General features: G+C 46.5%; 2 protein-coding genes across 6 annotated transcripts in view; one reads left to right on the top strand and one right to left on the bottom strand.

Moving 5' to 3' along the window:
- The first annotated feature begins 97 nt into the window (after window positions 1–97).
- On the top strand, window positions 98–1,406 carry LOC117589755 (glutamate--cysteine ligase regulatory subunit). The gene has a single exon (XM_034281936.1). The coding sequence runs from the start codon at window positions 281–283 to the stop codon at window positions 1,184–1,186; it is 906 nt and encodes a 301-aa protein (XP_034137827.1). The 5' UTR covers window positions 98–280; the 3' UTR covers window positions 1,187–1,406.
- Window positions 1,407–2,886: 1,480 nt separating this feature from the next.
- The window catches only part of LOC117589563, a 29,900-nt gene continuing 14,203 nt past the window's right edge, over window positions 2,887–18,583 (bottom strand). The window contains exons 1-10 of one of the 5 annotated variants that reach the window (XM_034281604.1): window positions 11,337–12,189; window positions 9,813–9,833; window positions 9,252–9,782; window positions 9,070–9,148; window positions 8,897–9,000; window positions 8,683–8,820; window positions 8,391–8,615; window positions 8,053–8,259; window positions 7,762–7,972; window positions 2,887–7,698 (exon numbers count right to left, since the gene is read on the bottom strand). In XM_034281604.1, coding sequence (XP_034137495.1) covers window positions 5,244–7,698; window positions 7,762–7,972; window positions 8,053–8,259; window positions 8,391–8,615; window positions 8,683–8,820; window positions 8,897–9,000; window positions 9,070–9,148; window positions 9,252–9,782; window positions 9,813–9,833; window positions 11,337–12,039 — 4,674 coding nt within the window. In that variant the 5' untranslated portion in view covers window positions 12,040–12,189 and the 3' untranslated portion in view covers window positions 2,887–5,243. Of the gene's footprint in view, window positions 7,699–7,761; window positions 7,973–8,052; window positions 8,260–8,390; window positions 8,616–8,682; window positions 8,821–8,896; window positions 9,001–9,069; window positions 9,149–9,251; window positions 9,834–10,518; window positions 10,800–11,336; window positions 12,191–18,583 lie in introns of those variants that run through there. The other 4 variants (XM_034281605.1, XM_034281603.1, XM_034281606.1 and 1 more) reach the window with 4 other exon arrangements.

An 18,583-nucleotide genomic window follows, 5' to 3' on the forward strand; every position in this document is an offset into this window, starting at 1 on the left:
AAGGCAGTAAAACATCATTAAAATAACATCGATACATCGCGGATATCGATATATTGATGTTCTGAAACCTCTAGCGAACACTGTGTGCGCTGTGGAAATGAGACGAATGTCATCAAAGCGTATTTAAGTCGCCGCGAGCACACACTGTGAAAACCTGACACCTTAGAACAGAGACCAGAGACACCAGAGACCTGGCACGGCCTGCACCTATCTTCGACGCAGATACCAACTATTCAAGTTTCGAGTGTAATCAAAGCCAAGCAACAAGCCAACAACCATCATGATACCGTGCATAACAAACAAGTATCAAAACGTGGTGATTAGCACGGGCAACATCATTAACAACGAGCTGGGCCAGCGCAAGTCCAACGAGGAACTATACGATGGGCTGAAAATAACGCTGCACGGTGACCCAAATGTCGATCGCGTGGTTGTGGAGATAGACGAGCGGCATGGACGTGTGCAGCACGCCACACAGGAGTTAACCAACAGGCTGACTGAGAACCAACGCTGTGAGATTAGCATCGGCGCCAAGATATTCCTCAACACCAACTCAACGGTGTACATAGAGCAGGCGGTGGAGGCGCTGCTCAACATTCTCAATGTGACGCACGTGGACAACGTTGTGTTGGCCTACCATCCGAACGCGGCGAGTGGCACCACTTTGCCCGTTGCCAACGCAACAGCTGAGTCCACAACACCGACAGCCGCACCGGCCGTCAAATCTCCGTGCTCTGAGGCAAACCCCGCACCCTCGAGCGTGGCCAGCTGGAGTCTCCGCAATGGCGCTAGTGGCGTAACCGAACTGAAGGAGCTCTACAGGTCTTTGGAGCAGTACGCCCTCAACCAGAAGATTACTCAGCTGGGCATTGCGGATCTCGATGCCGAGGCGCTGGCGGAGCTGCACAAGACTGCCTCAGTCGCCCCCACCATTGCCCAGGTGAATCTGTCCACGTGCTGCCGCGTGCCCACGGAGCTGCAAGAGTTTTGCGCCGCCCACGACATTCAGCTGAACACACACGGCGATCCGGAGCTGCTGCTGCCAGAGGAACAGTTTTCCGCCCTGGCACCCGGCTACACAATCGATTGGTCGTTGCGCTACCAAGTTCATGTCCGCTGTCGAGGCGTACTCACTGCCAAGGGCTACATTGTGGGTGCCTCGAGGTCCCCCAACGCTAGCGCATAGGCAGAGTCGAGAGGCAGAGGCAGTGGCAGTGGAAATGGCAGAGAGAAGCTTAGCTTTAGTTAAAATATACGTGTGTGTGTGTATACCTGTATACTGTTTAGTAGTTCTGTACTTATTGTTTGTTATACAAAAAAGGAAACCCAGATGATCGATTGATTTTATTGTAAACGATTTCTCCAACTTCTTCTGAACATAAAAGCGTTTCAAAAACGGCAAACCAGCTATCGCCCTCTATGGCGTTGTATTGTTATTTGTGTCATTAGCTTCGTGCTCTCAACGGCTGGCAGGGGTCACCGCACCTTGAACCGGTTCGGCTCACAAATTAAGTATACGTCTAGTACACACTCGTACAATTATTGCAGGCAGCGGTCTGGACTGGACAGCGTTGTGGTCTGGTTCTGCAGTCCCTGCTGGTTCCTGTGGCTCTAGTACTTTGTTATTTACCTTCTTAATCGCTGTCTGTGTCTGGGTCTCTACTCTAGACTCAAATCTAATTAAAGCAGACGCGGCCAGCAACCCAGCGACCTCTCAGATCACGTGGCAACCCATTGCATACTTGAGACCGCTCCCGATTAGAACTCAGAATCTTATTCAGCAGCGGGAGATATTTTAAATATATTGCCCATATTTTACTCGTGGGTGCAACAACCAACGGAGCCATAAATCTCATCATCGCTTATAATAAATTCGGATTGTAAATGAAGGTGTACATCCGCCACGAAAGTTAATCTATTGCCGAAATTTACAGTGGCCATATACTGGTCGAGTGAGCTGCGCGATTGGAGGTGGAGTAAGTGGCTTGCTTTGGCCTGTAAGTAGGGCACTTACAAGTAGTAGTTGTTCTTCCTCAAGTGGCGAAGTTCGTGGACAAAAATGGTTTATTAATAAGCAAGCAAGAGCACACATAATTTGAGGCTAAAGTTCAGGGAGCGAACATATGGCCCTTACTAAAAGTGTCTTGGAAGAAGTACAAATGTTTATGCACGCACTAAATAGATACACAAGTACATACATACATATAAGTGTGTGTTTAGCGGGAAGTGGGGAGGTACAATAGAAAATCAAAAGAATACTTGTCGCCATGACTTTTTATATTGCTTAAATACCCCACGGAGAGAGAATGAGTCAATCTAACTCGTTTGTCGATCATTACAGCTCCATGTTTGTTTGGTCTCTCGTCACAATCCCATAAAGTCCGACGATATCTATAGATACTGTGCACATACATAAATATATGTGCACACTGTGTGTATCCACGACGAATCGCTGATGACGCATCCGGCCTCCAAACTGGTGAAGAGCAACATGTGGCACAACATTTTTTGCTGTTGCTAGCAAATGTTTTGGAATAGAAGCCTCTCGAATATAATTACCCTCTCCGAGTGTGCTATCAGGAACTGGTGAAATGTGAGAATGAGCAGCCTTATCAGCATGCTATCAGCATTTTCGCTATTTTCGCCTTTTTTGTAAGCCAAAACCGCATCCAAGTGCAGTTTGTGGAGATAAGCCACAGTTCCTATTCCACTATCTCTAAAAAAAATAAATAAATGTATACATATATATATATATACATCCATCATTATGTGCCGGCTGAGTTGCGCGGAACAAGCAAATTATTTCAAATTGCAATATTTGATGAATATCGTTATTATTTTTATCTGGAAATTTCCTTAGAATATTTAGAAACACAAATTCCAGTGGATTACACCATAACAATTGTTGAGTCTTTATTTATTTAATTGAATATTCTTTGAATGCTTCGGTACTCACATTATTCTTAGCTTGACTACACTTCCAATCTACAATACTCGTACACGCGACGACTCCTTCCGCCACTTACATTGTCTCAACATTATCTATTACGAGTATGTTGTTCATTTGTTCATTTGATAATCATAATAATACAATACGATATATACTATAGCAGTTAACACACACCAATAATAGACACACGGAATTGTTAATGGATGTTTTAGTACTGGAATTGGGTTCGAGTTACACTTGATGGGGTTCATCTTTCTCTATGACAATCTAATTACAGGTGTGTCTTTTTTGTGTGTTTTGTTTTATTCTGTTTGGTGTTTCCTTTATCCGTACAATGCTTTTGGGTTATGCATATTCCCACTCATTAGCTACTCGTACAATTAGATTGCATCGTAAAAACTAATCCATCTCACTTGATTGCAATTCATAATAAAAATGATAATAATACTCTGTATATAAATCAAACGCTCTTGCTCAGGGAGGACGGACGCTGTATCGTAGTACAATTGAAATTGTTTAATTGGCATTCCGATTCCAAGTTAATAAAACAAAAAAAACAGAAACAGAAAAACTGGTCATTCAATTTGGAATTTGTTTAGCCTTCGCTTTGCATTCGTTTCGTTGTCTGCTCGACCATTTCCCGGGCATCGGGCAGGGGGAGGTGAACCATTTGAATTGTGGCAATTGGCTGACGGTAATACAAATGTGAAACCGGGCTGCTGCTGCTGCTGCTGCTGCTGCTGCTGTTGCATGAACGCAAATGGGAGTGGGGCATGGGCATGGCCGATTTGTGGTTCATTCGTTTCGTTGCTGCGACTCGACGACTAGCCCTACTAGGACACTTGTAAACCATAGTAAAAATGTATCAAAATCTGCACTTCTGTTTCTTTTCTCGTCAAAAATCAAGAGAAAAAATGTACAAAAATCGTTTGTTGGTCGAAGACATCTTAAATAGTTCGATATCTGTTGTGGACTCGTGTGTGTCTGTGTGTTGCACATTCATTTAAAGTAAGTGTGATACTGTCTAGTTTCTCATAAGATTCAAAATGTATATGTACTCCATCGTTATCATCTGCCTTCGATTACAATTCGAACAGCTGTCGCAAACAAAAATGATCTACTGGGGGGAACATGAGCTTGACAATGAAGCGGACTCCTTGTCTATGGTTCACAACAATACGTAGAGTACATACATATGTATATCTGAAGAATTTCCACTAGTTTACTTAAGGTATTCGTATTTCGTATTGTAAGATTACCCATATGGGCTTTTGTTTTCTTTAGGTATAGTTATAGACACACATACTGTTCTGCACATTGAGATACGAGTAGATAGCAAAGTGAATAGAACGAGTTGCAAGTGGGGGGCGGGGGAGGGGTAAAGTGTGGAGGAGGATTACCACTGGATTAACTGGTAGTACTACTACTAGAATATGTTAGAGAAAGGATCTATGTGGGTCTGGACATCGTGTGGCTAGACATTTACTAAACACATTCTTTAGAATTTCAATTAAAAGTTTTCTCTTTTTGTTTTCTTTTTTGTTCAACATTGAGTTGTGCCAATATATTTTTAAAAAATATTTGCAGTTTTTGTTTTGTTTTGCTGTGATACCGATTACATGCTAATATATTTTGTTTAAACATTAAGCCAATGGAATTGCAATTGTCAGGGAACACACACACACCGCACAAGAGAGACATCAAGAGAGACACTTAAAATGCCTATTGACATCCCTCGAGGGCTTTCGATTTTGTGTGTGCGCCCCTTAAAAATGTCACAAAAATACAATTAAAACATTTCGTTTACTAATCTACCAAATACATACAATAAAATACATTGATGCCACACATACATATGTAATACTCTCCTATGTAATCATATCTATATGTTTTATGCTCAATTGGATATTGGTGTAACCTTTTCTTCGCTCGCTCTTCTCCTCCTATTTTGTCTTTTAATCTACAACAACTAACAACAATCTGTAGTTTGAATGGATTAACTATAGTTAGTATATGTGTATGTGTGGGTGGTGGGTCTTATGTAGAACGCTAAACTATTCAAAATATAATAATACCATTCATTTTGCCATTTTGTTTCGGGGGGGAGGCATACATAAGTAATTCAGTCTAATTTGGGAATTGGTCGACGATCATTGTCGTGGAGCGTTGCGTTGCTGATGTGAGGTGAGTGCGGGTATGTGGAACGGGTGGAACCAAACACACAAACAAATGTACAATAGTCGGATCGGATTTATTTCTTCTATTTCGATTCCTTGATCATCGCTTCGATTGCTCAAATCAAATGCGACTTGCGGTTGGAGTGCTCGATGGCGGCCAGCAGCTCGTGCTTCTTGCGCACATAGAGGCGTCCCTTCTTCCAGGGATTCTGCAGCTGCAGCGGCTTGAAGTCATCTCGCAGGCAACGCTCTCGTGCTCCGATCACGGCCACCAGGCAAAAGTTCTCCAGCATATCGGCACTGTAGATGGGCCCATTGTTGCCTTTCAGCACCACGGCCATGTTGAGCTGTTTGACCACCAGATTGATGACCTCGCGAGCGGTTGTCTTTGGGGTTACGTGCAGCTTGAGGCTGGTGCCACTGGCCAATCCCGTGTTGTAGGCGGTGTACACTTGGATGATGCCCGGCACCTGCTCCGTGTTCAGGCTGGAGCAGCTGGCCGAGTCCTCTTCGCTGCTCTGGCGGGACAGACTCTTCGTGGAGGACGCCTTCGAGGTGCTGGCCACTGGCTCCTCGCCACCCACAGCCCTCAGCTCGGCTAGGGTGCTCTTCAGGTAGGGTCCACCCTCGCGCAAATTGGCACTGGATGCCGCCTTCGTTGCCGGCTTCAGCGGCTTGTGCTCCAGATCCGTGGCAAAGGCGCCGCTGCCGCTCCTCAGCGACACACTCGATCCGGCCAGATACGGAGCCGAGCTGGAACTATGCACCGTAATGAGCGGCGTGGTGTGATGGGCTATGTTGGAGCTGGTTCGCTTCCGCTGGGCTGCCACCGCCTGCGAGTGGCGCAAAGCATCCGCCAAAGTGTCATCGGAGCGTGACGGTGGCAGGGCAAAGACGCTGCTGTTGCTGTTCCCATCCGAAATAGAGTCCACGGCAGAGTAGAAGCTGCGAGTCGTGTAGGTGGAACTCATGGAGTCGCCGCTGTTCTTGCGCAGCGACACCTCCGAGCATGTGGATGCCGCGTACTCACTGGTGGAGACTTGCAGCAGTTGCTGCTGCTGCTGTTGTTGCATTTGTGACTGCTGCTGCTGCTGCTGCTGCTGCTTGGAGATTGTGGCATCTCCTGGTGTGGTGGCAGTTAGGCCCAGATTCTGCTCCGATTTCGAGTGCTCCGGCTTGCCCTGCGACTGATCCTCGTTGGTGCCGGGTCCTGGCCAGCTGCCACGCCCAGTGCCTGTCTTGTTGAACTTACTCTCGCGCACGGGCAGCTGCAGCAGCTGCTTGGACTGGCAACCCGTCGTGGACAGCTCGTCCTGCCGCAGCTGCGCAAAGTCGAGAATCTCCCGCATGGCCAGCGAGGGTTGGGCACTCTTGTTGCGCGCATAGGCCACCACATCCATCAGCCAGCGCACGCTCTTCCACACCAGCGTCAGGCTAGAGCTGAGCTCCTGCAGCGTGGCCAGTCGCTCCTTGGCCGCCTGCAGTTCGCTGCTGGAGAAGGCCTCTCGCAGCGAGTGCGTGGCCAGGGCCGTGTCCAGTTCCAGGATGCAGGAGAGTCGCGCGTATTTCTGTATAATGGCTGGCTGGTATGTGCGCAGATGGATCATCTCGAAGGCCTGGATGCTCAGGCTGGCCAGATCGTCGCGCTGCAGCAGCAGCTCCGACTGTCCGGGCACCGCACACGATGACTCCGCGGAGGGGCAGACAACCAGGAAACTGATGTCGTGACTGTGCTCGATCACCTCCACATCGTAGAGGCGGTGGGTGGTGGCCTCCGAGGCCTTGATGTTCATCCCAGCGAACAGCTTGTGCATCGCACTGGTGAGATCGTACAGGAAGAGCCGCTGGACCTCCGTGGTGCCCGAACGCTCGCCGCCGGGCGAACTGAATTCCAGTGGAAGTCGCAAAGGATCGCCGCTGCGATGTAGCACCTGCCACTCCTCGGCCGTGATGTGGCTGTTCTCGCGCACCTTGCAGTGGGGCAGCACATTGGGCGTCTTCACGGGCACCACCACCTGGATCTGGTCCATGGAGCACTGCATCTTTAGATAGCCCAGATAGAGGCCCGGCTCGAGGCGCTGCAGTGCCGCCTGCTGGTAGTGCATCTGCTCGCCAATCGATGAGATGAGCAGCTCGTTGATGTTGTAGTCCTCGTGCAGGGCCCCGAGTTTCTTCTGCAACTTGCTGACCGGCAGCCAGCGGGAGTTGAGTATGGAGACAGCCTTCTGGCTCTTCACCGACTGCACGCAGGTGAGGACGACGGTGCCCTGCGAGTCCCGCAGCGGCTTGTAGTACAGCTGGCCGAGATCCGTGAAGCCCAGCGCCGATTGCATCTGGCAGACGGCCGACAAAAGCTTTGTGCGGAAGTGAACGGCGGACGTGAGATTGCGCTCCATGTCGGAGCGAAGCGACTTGACATCGTCCCAGGTGCAGGCCACCTTCATCAGCCAGTAGTAGTCCATGTGCAGGGCACTCGGATACGATTCGTCGATCTCGATGACGGGCGGAAAGTCCTCGCTGGTCACCAGCACCTTGTCATCGCAGTGGACGATGCACGAGAAGTAGATGCCCCTGTGGGAGAGTTGGATTGGAATGAATTTTCGATAAAGATTGAATCTCTTTACGTGTACTTACCTTCTGAGTGTCTTTTGGAACTTGGAGGCCACCGAGAAGAGTTGCTTGATGGTCGTCTTCTTCTTGGGATTGCGTCGCTGTCCGCCCGCTGGATCTAGCGTGAGTTCGGAGACATCGGCGGGTCGGGCCAAGCGCACGGCCGTAAAGAGGTTGTCCAAAATACGATGACGACCCACAAATCGGTCTTCGCGATTGTCCAAGTCCCGCCAGGCTAAGTGGAGGAAGTGTGTCAAGGTTTAAACGAATTGATTGGCTGATTTATGGGGCCGTCCGGTCCGGACGGCTACTCACTGGATGGCACCACGCTGGCAGGAACTGAGCTGCGATAGGCACCCCAACCCTTGACATTGCCGCAGGAGGCGCGCAGGAAGTATCGACGCCCCTGGGTGAGGCCGGATATGTGACACTGGGCGCCCATTGTGCCATGGAAGCTCACCCACTCCAGCAGCTCGCTCTCGCCCACCACATTGTTGAAGTCAGCGCGGGTCGACCATTGAACTGCGGCAAAAACACAGAGAGACAGAGATGGAGGTTAAGCCAAAGCCACATCACAGTCACAAATGGCAGGTCGCATGGCAATCAGCATGTGATTGACAGCCACTTGGCATTGCGGTTTGCGAATGGTTTACCTTTGAATTTCGTGCCAATGGCGCCCTCGAAGGGCTCCAAGATTTGTACGCTGATGGAATTGTCGCCGGTGACATCTACGACCACTGAGGCGGGTGCATCTGGCGGCCGGGCCTGGTCCCAGCCCAGCAGCAGTCGGCGCAGACCCTTGACGCGTCGCTCCCAAATGCCGATCTGTTTCTCCACCTCGCTGCCCGTGCAGCCAGTCACGGAGGCACTCGAGTTGCCTGAAAGGGAAAGACCAAGCTGATTAAGAGCCCCATTCATGAGCGTCGATGGCTGTGCGCCACTCACCAATTATGATGCTCGAGATGGAGGGTCGCGATGCGAAAACGGGCGGACAGAGGCCCTCCGGTCCGCTCAGATCGTGAATGCGCGACTCGGCGTCCTGCAGCAGGCCATTCAGCTTGCTGCCAATGTTCTCCGCTGAAACTACACAAACGAGATTGAGATTGATTAGTCAAAGGAACAGCGAGAGAGAGAGAGAGAGTGATGCACTTGAACTTACACTGAGAGCTCTCCATGGCGCCGTGTTGGAGCAGCATCTTGGTCATGGAGCGATTGTTGCTCAGAACGGCCAGATCCAAAGCGGAGAGTCCATCGTTGTTAATGCTGTGAAGGGAGATGTGGAGATTATTATATTAGAAGTGCACAGAGGAATGAGAAATGGATGGATTCTACCTATTTACATCCACATCGGTGGACTCCAGTATGGTGCGTGCCTTGTCCAAATGTCCATGCTCCACGGCCGAGAACAGAGCTATAAAACAAATAAACACAGGTACATTTTAGTTGCAGTTTCAGCTAATCAGCGGTCTTAAAGTCAAGTAGATTAGTGGGTTAGTTGGCTGCCTTGGGCCTACCATGTAGATGAAGATTGCTTTGGGTCAGCTTTTCGAACTGGGCTTGGGCCAGTTTCTGTTGCTTCTTGGACATTTTGCTGGCACGCGGGTGTGGTATGTTGCCGGTTACTTTTGTTCTCAGCTGCACAGGTTGGCGGTGCACGGTGAGCTGTTGCACATTGGCCGCCGTGTTCTCATCCCCGGCGGCAAGTGGTGGCGTCTCCAAGTCGCCGGAATCGGTATTGTCCTTGTCATCGTGGTCATCCCGCAGCTTGGCATTCTTCGGCTGGGAGTGGCGGGAAATACTAAGCTGAGACTGCGACTGTGTCGAGTGTGGCAGAAGGAACTCCATTTCTCTCAGGTCCTGTGTGTGGCAGGAGATGGCGGTGCGTATTTTGGCTACCGTTGCATGCTGCGTCAGCTGATCGGACCAGCGAGTGGACAGCAACGGCGCTGGATAATATGTGGGATAGTAATCCTTCTGTTGTTGGCTCCGATCCTTGGGGCGCAGCTTGACCTGTTCCGCCACAGATTCAGCGTCGCTCTCCCGATACGACAGCGACAGCGACTGTGACTGCGACTGCGACTGCGACTGAATGTTGTCTATCCGGCGGGGGATTGAAGGATTTGTGGGTGGGTTGTTTGGGCAGGAAACAAATAAAAAGGCAAATTCAAATTAAATGCAAAATTAAAAGCAAATAAAAGCTAAATATAAATTAAATGCAGGATTTGTTGCATGTAAATATGTACAGAGAAGGTAAATAACCGTGTGGCCCGCCGTGGGTGAGTAGAATGAGTTTGGGGGGAGGCACACCATCGGGTAATTATAACAATTATTATTGCTATGCTTCCGCCTGCTGTATGCCAATGCGATTAATTAAATATTAAACATAAATGCCTATTCCGACCGCCATTGTATGTTGTTTGTATGTGGTTCTGTTCTCCTTTCTGCCCTGACATGAGATGAGATGATGATGACCATCGCACCAATTAAATTAATTATGCAGAAGCGGATTTCAACCTTTTGTTTGTTTGTGTGTTTAAATGTTTGTTAGTGTGTGTGTTTGGTTATGTCTTCATGCAACGCGAGAAGCAGCACTGCCACCCACCACTCTTGATAATTATTCCTCCTCCTCCTCCTCCTACGTTCATTTAATTTCAATTGCCTTTAGTATTCCTTTGGTATTGTTTTGTATGCAGGAATGATGATAAATGTAAGTAGTTCAAGCGCATTTCTTAATTACCCCGTATGGGGGTTACGGGTACCGTTTCTCTAATCATCTCTTACCATCGAAGGCATATTGACTGTGACGCCGTTGTGGCTGTAACGGAGGCGGACTCAATGTGCCGTGGGTAGCCACCGACACTGCTGATGATGATGCTGTCGCCACCGCCACCGCCGCTGCCCGTGCCCCTGTTGGGGACACTTTCAATTGACAGAATTTGGTCAGCTCGTTGAGCGTGTGAAACGATTTCTGGCGCATGAATACAGCCGGAGAGCGGAGACAGCTGCTCATCTGGAGTTTCTGCGGCGGGCAGGGGACTTTATGGCTATCGCTGTGGTAGCATCTGCAAGAGCATAATATTAACGACCCCGAAAGACATATTTTGGCATGGGATTAAGCCAGTGGTTATATGTTCCACACATGTGTGCCCATGAAACATTCAAATGAATATTCATCCTATTTCCACACTCGTTTTATGGTGTTCTTTCTTCGAAAAGGGAACAACTCTCGCGAAGACAAGCAACGAAATGGCAACGAGCTAAGGGAAAACTGTTTTCTTAGATGTAATAACAAGATCTGAGACGGGAAGGAAGCCCTACTACCCCATCCTAGACACACCCATACAGCTTCAGTCTTAGCTTCCTACCCTTTTGCCCTTTCCGAATAGTTCATTGACCCACTTGGAAGCAAATAAAAATCACAAAACAACACATGATGGATATAAAAATCAAATCAAATCAAATCATAGGATGGGAGACAACATTTCACTGAATTACATCGGAATCTGTCACTTAATCGCGATTTATGTATGCATTTCGAACCACTCCCACATATATTTCTTGGAATAAAGACGATCTTCAAAAAGGGCGACGACACCTACGACTGTTCAGGTACGGCATCGGCTTCCGTATTGTGGCTGTGCGCATGCGTGTCGTTCCATAGATCCCCTGCTGGGCATTTCGTGTGATGTCCGCCAGCACAGAGATTGAGTCGTCGCCGCTAAATGTACGCTCCAAGTCCGAGTCCAGTGTGGCCTTGGGGGCTGGCTTTGGCTTCTGCTTTTCCTTCACCTTCGCCTTCTCCGGCTGGCAATAACTCTCGGGTATTTGGAGCAGCTTGCAAGCCTTCCGAGGCAGCGTTACACCCACGGGCAGCGTGGACATTAGCTGCTCGATGCCCAGTTCCTCCTGTTCGGCGGCCATCTCGGAGCTGGGCTGCCGATTGAGCGGCACAAACTCTTTCTTGCCCTTCACTTTGGTGGTTACCACGGCAACGGCATCGATTTCGCTCCACAAACGCAATGCCTTGGCCGCCTTGCTCTTGTCCAGCGTTGTCCTTGTGCCGCCGCCGCTGCTGCGATTGCGCGAATGCAAATGGGCGCGCAGCTTGAAGGGCGACTGCAGCGGCAGGGCGGGACTGTGCAGCTTGCTCTTGAGGCGCCGCAGAGAGGAGCGCACCGAATGCGAGCGGCGCAGGGCGGGTAGCGTATCCCCGTCCTCATCGTCCTTTTGCGGGGTCGATATCAAAGTCGCCTGCTGATCCTTTAGCTTGGAATACAAGCCCAATGCTTTACGACGCTCCATTGATCACTTCAACCGGTTTCTGTTACGTGTACTTTTCGTAGTTTCTATCATAAATACGCTTTTTGTTTAACAATCTTTACACATTTTCAGTTTATTTCATTTTATTTTTGGTTTGTTTTTAGGGTTTATTGCAGGATTTTCCGTTGTGCGCGTCGCGTGTTTCAAAAATCGAATGAAACAAGTTCTCTGCTGCGAGAACAACATGGGAACGAACGTGATTCCGTTTTCTCTCTTTATTTCGCTTTTAAATCCTCTCTTTACATATCAGTGATGCGTTCGTACTGATCGTGCTAGCTGTTTTCAAGCCAGATCTTTCCTGTTTTAATATTAGTAAAATTATATACACGACAGACATACGGCAAGAAATTAAGCTGAACATTTAAGCATTAAGTGTTCTATAAATATTCAATTAATTGAATACATCTGCTAGCTTATATGACCCTTCTTTGAAAATTACTCAAATAATCCGCTATTTCTAGCGCTTTTCCATTGATTGATTCCGCTATGTTGAGCAGCAATGTTGAGTGCCTATGTTGTTTAGGTAGGCTGAAAAATCTCTTTCCTCTCCCTGTTGCGAAGTCCTCTCTCTCTCCTTCTCTCTGTTTTTGCTTGCTCTACCTACCCCTACAGGAAATATCACTCGTTTGATCCCTGTTTTCAACTGGGCTTTTGTGCATACCTTTGTATGTACATACGAATATGTACATTTGTATGCATGCATATCTGTCTGTACCTGCATACAAATTCTATTAAGTAGCAGCCGCGGTTTCAAAATAGAAATCCTCCTCTAAGATGTGCTCTCACGTGTCCCTTGGAACACTGGATTTGAATGTGTGGGTGTCGTAAAATCAATTATAGCGACATTTCGAGCATCGTAAACCTCAACAAATTATTTTCAGACGCCTAGAGGATTGTTTGTTTTTGTTGTAGCTATTTCTGATGATTCGAGGACTCGTCCCGTACTGATTTATCGATGTGTGTCTGTTGGCATTAGGGAGGTGTCGCTGTCGCCCCCGCAGGCAATGAAGACAAATGGAAGAAATTAAATCTGTGTCGCGCGTCTAGAAGTCATCTGTCGACGCGTATCATGGGCTGTTTAGCCCCCACAAAGGGCTCACCGAAGTCAGAGTCAGAGAAAATTGAAAGCTAATTGGAGTGACTTTAAAGTTGAATTCGATGTGCCCTCGATCGAAAGGGAAACCGGTTTGATTTTACATTTTCGCGTGTGTTTTTGTTACTAATTTTAGACATTGTCTCATATGAATGAAATGAAATGAATAAATGTCGCACGTTTATGTCTAAAATCAATTGGATCTCCGCCGAAACGATTTCAAAAAATACTGGGAACTAGTCTCTGTGGCGGAAACCACCTATTATTATCCAAACACTTGGTCAAGGTCAGGCTCAGCGGCTGCAAACACAGTGACTCAGGCCAGACTCAGTTTCTGGGCTGACTGGCGACTCGAATCGGATATTTGAAGCAGGCACCCCACAATTGATTCACCAAAGTGATTTTCAGATACATAATGTAGGAATACTGTTACATATGGATGAGTCTAGGGTTCTACGATGGATGACTGACTCAAAAGTCTATATTTATGTGCATCTTTGTTATACAAATAAATCCTTCATGAGTAATGAATTTCCATAAAATCTAAAGATTCTGTCGTCATAATGTGGTCTAGTTTTTTTTTCCTTTGTTCGATTGAAGCCGTTCTAAATCAAATTCAATTAGTTTATAAATGGAAAAATTAAGCTAATAATAAACTAGAGTGAAATCTTTGTGCTAAACTTTTTCCTAATGTGCATGTTGTCTCTCAATATTTGCAATTATTTAATAGCCGACACAATTCAGAATCACGCCTCTCCATATCACTGTTTTATATTTGAAAAGCCTTTGCTAAAAATGATTACTAATAATAACAAGCGCACACACATTTACTGCCACCATTGGCAATGCCTTGCGGCACGTACCGGGATCAATTCTAAGCCGTTTCCCTGATACTATCAGGTTTCAGTGCGACCATCCCCATCTCTCCGTGGATCAACTTAAACTGTCAATTGAGGGCGTGCAATAAATACAATTTGCTGACCCATAAACTTGAAAAAAAAAGAGAGAGAAGAGTAGGAGTCGGGTGTGGGTTGCCCGAGGCACTCGGTTTGCAATTGCAGGATAATAAAATTTATGAAGCTACGCAGGACAAAATTGCCCAACATAAATCACAGCAAAGGCTCTTGCCGACAGTCCTAGATGGTAGAATGGGAGATTGGGAGGGTAGAGACAGCACAGGACAGGATAGGATAGGATAGAGGTCATTCATTGGACCAACAGCCGACAACCACAGCCCGCAGACCACATCCATATCCTCCCTTCAGCAGACAAAACAACATAATCCACTTAATAGAGCCGACAACAGACTCGACTCCCAATAATGGTGGGGATCCCGTGCCCAGGCTCCCACTAGTCCCCTCCTTTGCCTGAACACAAGTAGTAATTTATTCCGATTTCATCTCGCATTCTGCGCTGTCATAATTGTCAGATCTACCACACATTAAGCAAAGTTACGAGCAGCAACAGCAGAAGAGAAGAGAAAAAGGCATTTTTGACTTAATTTAAATAAATTTGTCGCTTCCTCAATAAAAGCTCCAAACAAGCAAGGCATGGCAGCCAAGAGAACGAAACTCTCTGCTGTGTGTCTGGAGACGAGCAGCACTTGGAAACGAGCGCCAGAAAGCGCAAAAAATAACATACTTTACATGTCTCTGATTTCGAGAGTACAAATCGCATTATGAGTGAGGCAGAGGCAGAGCCAACAGCCAAGCGGAGTTCAGGCGGAAATGCTAATTGAATTTAAGTAACCAGAATCGCACAGGCATTATTACTGCCACAAGATAGAGAGAGAAGAGACAGAAACAGAGAGACAGAGAGGAAAGAGAAGATAGAGAGAGAGAGGGAGAGCAAGGAGCCAACTTGACCTTTGTCTCTGCAATCAGCAAAAGCATTTAATTCTATTGGTTTACTGTGCCAAATCACAGAACTAATGTATTCATATTAATCAGATATGCAAATTGGTGACCCTCGTTGCTATCGCCATTGCCAAATGAAAATGTTGGCAGAAAAGGCAGCAAAAAAACTTGAAAGGCAAGGCTCTGGCTTTTAGGATTGCAGAAGCTTGCAGATACCCTGGCAGATCAATGGAGTTCCTTTGGGGGTTAAATATTCGATAGTTAAGCGATTAGGAAACAATTTAACCAGAGATACTTTTCTCAACGCATGCTACTAGCCTTAGCTCCCCTCTTTAAAGGGTATCCACACACAAAGAGTGAACAGTGACAAAAAAAAAGCGGAATAGAAAAAGCCAAAATGGCAATAAACGTTTTGACCGGGTCACTTGGACTTGCCCACTTCCTGGCCTGGCCTGGCTTGGCCCGGCCTGTATTTTCCACCTCTATCCTCCTGCTGCTGCTCCACTCCTCGTTTCAAAGCCAACACAAACCAATAAGCCAGCATTTAAAATTATGTAAATCCAGCGCGATTTGCACAAAGTTTTTGCCGTTGTTGGTCCGATTTTTGTGCTACTTTTTTTCACTTGGCTGTTGGGCTGTGAGTGGGGTCAAGGCGCAAATCTGTCGTGCATAAAGGGATCTCCGGGTTATTCCATTTTTTTGTTTGTTTGCTGGCTCTCAAATTGAAAAGTTATGCGCAATATAGGGGCAAAGTCCGGTCCGACAAAAGACGTCGGCTATAAACATGGCTAAATACGCCATGGGATAAAAAGTTGTTGACATAAAAACGAAACAAAATATTCCCTTCCAGGGGAGACCACTTTGTATGGCTCGTAATTGAAGCAAAGTGGCTCTCGTTGTATTAAGAATTAATAAAGGATCTACAAGGCAGATTCTTGGGTTGGTACTTCAATATTTATACCGATTTCCGTGAAAATGTCTTTTGGTATAACTTTAAACTAGATCTGTCGGTGGGTATCTTAGAATTTATCTTTGATTCCCACAATTTATCTGCCTTCTATAGTTTTACATAGCGTACATTGATGTAACTACCCGCCTCCACATGCCTCAATGCATCAACGCCACATTTAGGTCAGGCTGTCGCACACAGCTGCGAGTGTGTGTGTGACCTTTGGGGGGCATTAAGTTCAAAAGTCGTACAAGTTTGTGCCCTACAGCATTTGACATACGCACACACACACACTCGACCATTCCAGAGGCCATTCATTTGCATGTTTGTGCTGTGGGATATCCGCTTGGGGTCTCGGCTCGGCTCGACTTGGATCGGATCGGATCGGGCGTTGGTGCGCCCGAGTGTGTGTGTGTGGTCTCTACGTGCTCATTGCGTTGTTCTTGGGGCACAACGTGACAATCGAAAGTTCAATTCAAGCCAAGATAGACACGAAAGAATCACAGCTATAATGGCTGGAAACAGCCGCAGCGACAACGACAACGGCATACAACATTTCATTTATATTGTTTGATATAAAAGTCTTTTGATTGATTTCAGTCGCTTATCTGCTTTGTAAAGCGATTTCTTTGCCAGCAACAGCAGCCTTAGAGGGCGAACACAATGGCTTTGCCACATGGCCCCCCACCCAATGAGGTAACTGGAGACGAGGCTAAGGCTGAAGCTAAGGCAAGACAGTTTTTAGCATCGCAAATTGCCAAGACTCTCGTCTCCAAAAATCGATGGTAATTTGAGAAAATGTTGTACTTCCAAAGAGTTGCTCCCATTACTGCTTCAGATTCAGATAAATTAACAATTCTTGGAACTGTTCTGTCTCGTTGTTCCGCTTAATGAAGGATGCCGAGGATGCCAAGATGCCGCGGGGGTGAAGCTGCTGCAGATCCGGTGCTAATGAAGCCTTTTATTCGCCTTATTTCGTATTCCAATGAAAGTTGTCAAAGTAAATTCTAAAGTACTTCTTACTAAATAATTTTCAGGCACCGCCTATATCTTAATACAGGAGTAAGCTGAATAAACTGACTGTGTGAGTCTTTGTTAGAAAAAGATTCAGACAAAGACTGTCTTTTGTTTTGCTAAAACTTGCTGTTATTATTCAAATTTCGTCGGGGAAATAAGTCACGCTATTCCCTCGTTCTGCAAAAGGCAAACCAAACAAAGTCCGCACAATCTCACACATTTTGTATTTGGGAACACACCTCACATTGGCTCATTCTCATGTTGTGTACATGCGATATCTGACAGGGTACGGGTGCGGGGTTCTTCCGCTATCTGCAGACATTATACAATACATCGACGACAAATGATATGGTTCGGACTAACTACTCGTTTCAGAGGTTTCCCCCATACATAGTTTCTGCTGCTGGTGTTTATTTATTCGATAAGAGCCAAAGCCTACTACAGAACCCACCAACTTCGATAACAGAAGAGGGTTGAGGCCGGTGCCAAAGCAAACAAACTTAAAGAATTGTTAAAAACTTTCAGGCAATGTGCCACAACAAATTTCGTGATGAATTCTTTTTTAATCAAACATTTAAAACTTTTTAATAAGTGCACAACTCGAAATAAAATGGAATAGCAAAAACTCAAACGCAAACTTTGGCCTCTGGCGGTCTTAAGTGCCCGCTCAGGCCACCGCTAGGTTAGCTCCTTCACTTTCTCCTGTAGACCAACCACACTCCACTCATTTCTGACCTGACTGCTAGACCCACTTTTCATCGCTAAACTTGAAAAAAAAAACTTATTTTTACTTGCTGAAAATGCACAAAACTTTGTTTTTCTATTTTTATTATTCGCAAGTAAACGAAGATACAAACAAATAACAAGAAATGATAGGTGTGTCGAGAGTGTCGATAATATGTGATACCCTGTTCTTGGATTTCATGGTAGAAAATATATTATAATCAAGACCAAATGAAATCTATCAAAATGTCAAATCTTATTCTGACAACTCTTCCTTGACCTTCTGTGGTGTAATTCCATATTTTCTAATACTGGGAACCCCTGCTCTTATTGGATGCATGGAACAGTTTTACAAGCCCAATACTCTCCCAGTGTTTCTATGTTGAATGGGTATCAAAAGAGAATCGTATTTGGACGTAATTTGGATTAGTCGGGGGAGAAGAACGTAACGGTTTGTTTTGCCAAACGAACCAAAAGCGAAACAACGGTCAAAACAACCTTTAAAATATTAATGGCCAACGCGAACTTCAGCTCCAATTGGAGCAAGTCGGCAGGCACGTCGGAACGGTGGGTTGGGATGGCGTGCTGTCAATTGCAGCTAGTTGTAAAGAAAACCAAATGTTAAATCTCACGACTAGCGAGGGGGAGAAATGTGCAAAAATACCGTAGAGTATCAGGGGGGGGGGGGGGGGGGGAAAGATAAACTTTTTTTTATGCTTTTTGGGGGGGGGGGAACTTTGTGTTTTTTGGGGGGGGAAAAAATTTGTGCAAAAGAAACAAAAAAAAAAAAAAACCCCCCACAACAAAAGTTAAAAAATATAATATTTTTCAACACCCGCTTATATTTTTGACACACAAATAAAGAGGCACGTCAGCCTTCTGTGTACA

This window comes from Drosophila guanche, unplaced genomic scaffold (genome assembly GCF_900245975.1).
Source record: "Drosophila guanche unplaced genomic scaffold, DGUA_6, whole genome shotgun sequence".
Lineage (NCBI taxonomy): Eukaryota > Metazoa > Arthropoda > Insecta > Diptera > Drosophilidae > Drosophila > Drosophila guanche.

Excerpts from the sequence above, each read along its gene's own strand:
- LOC117589755 (XM_034281936.1), top strand. The coding sequence starts at position 281 with ATGATACCGTGCATAACAAACAAGTATCAAAACGTGGTGATTAGCACG.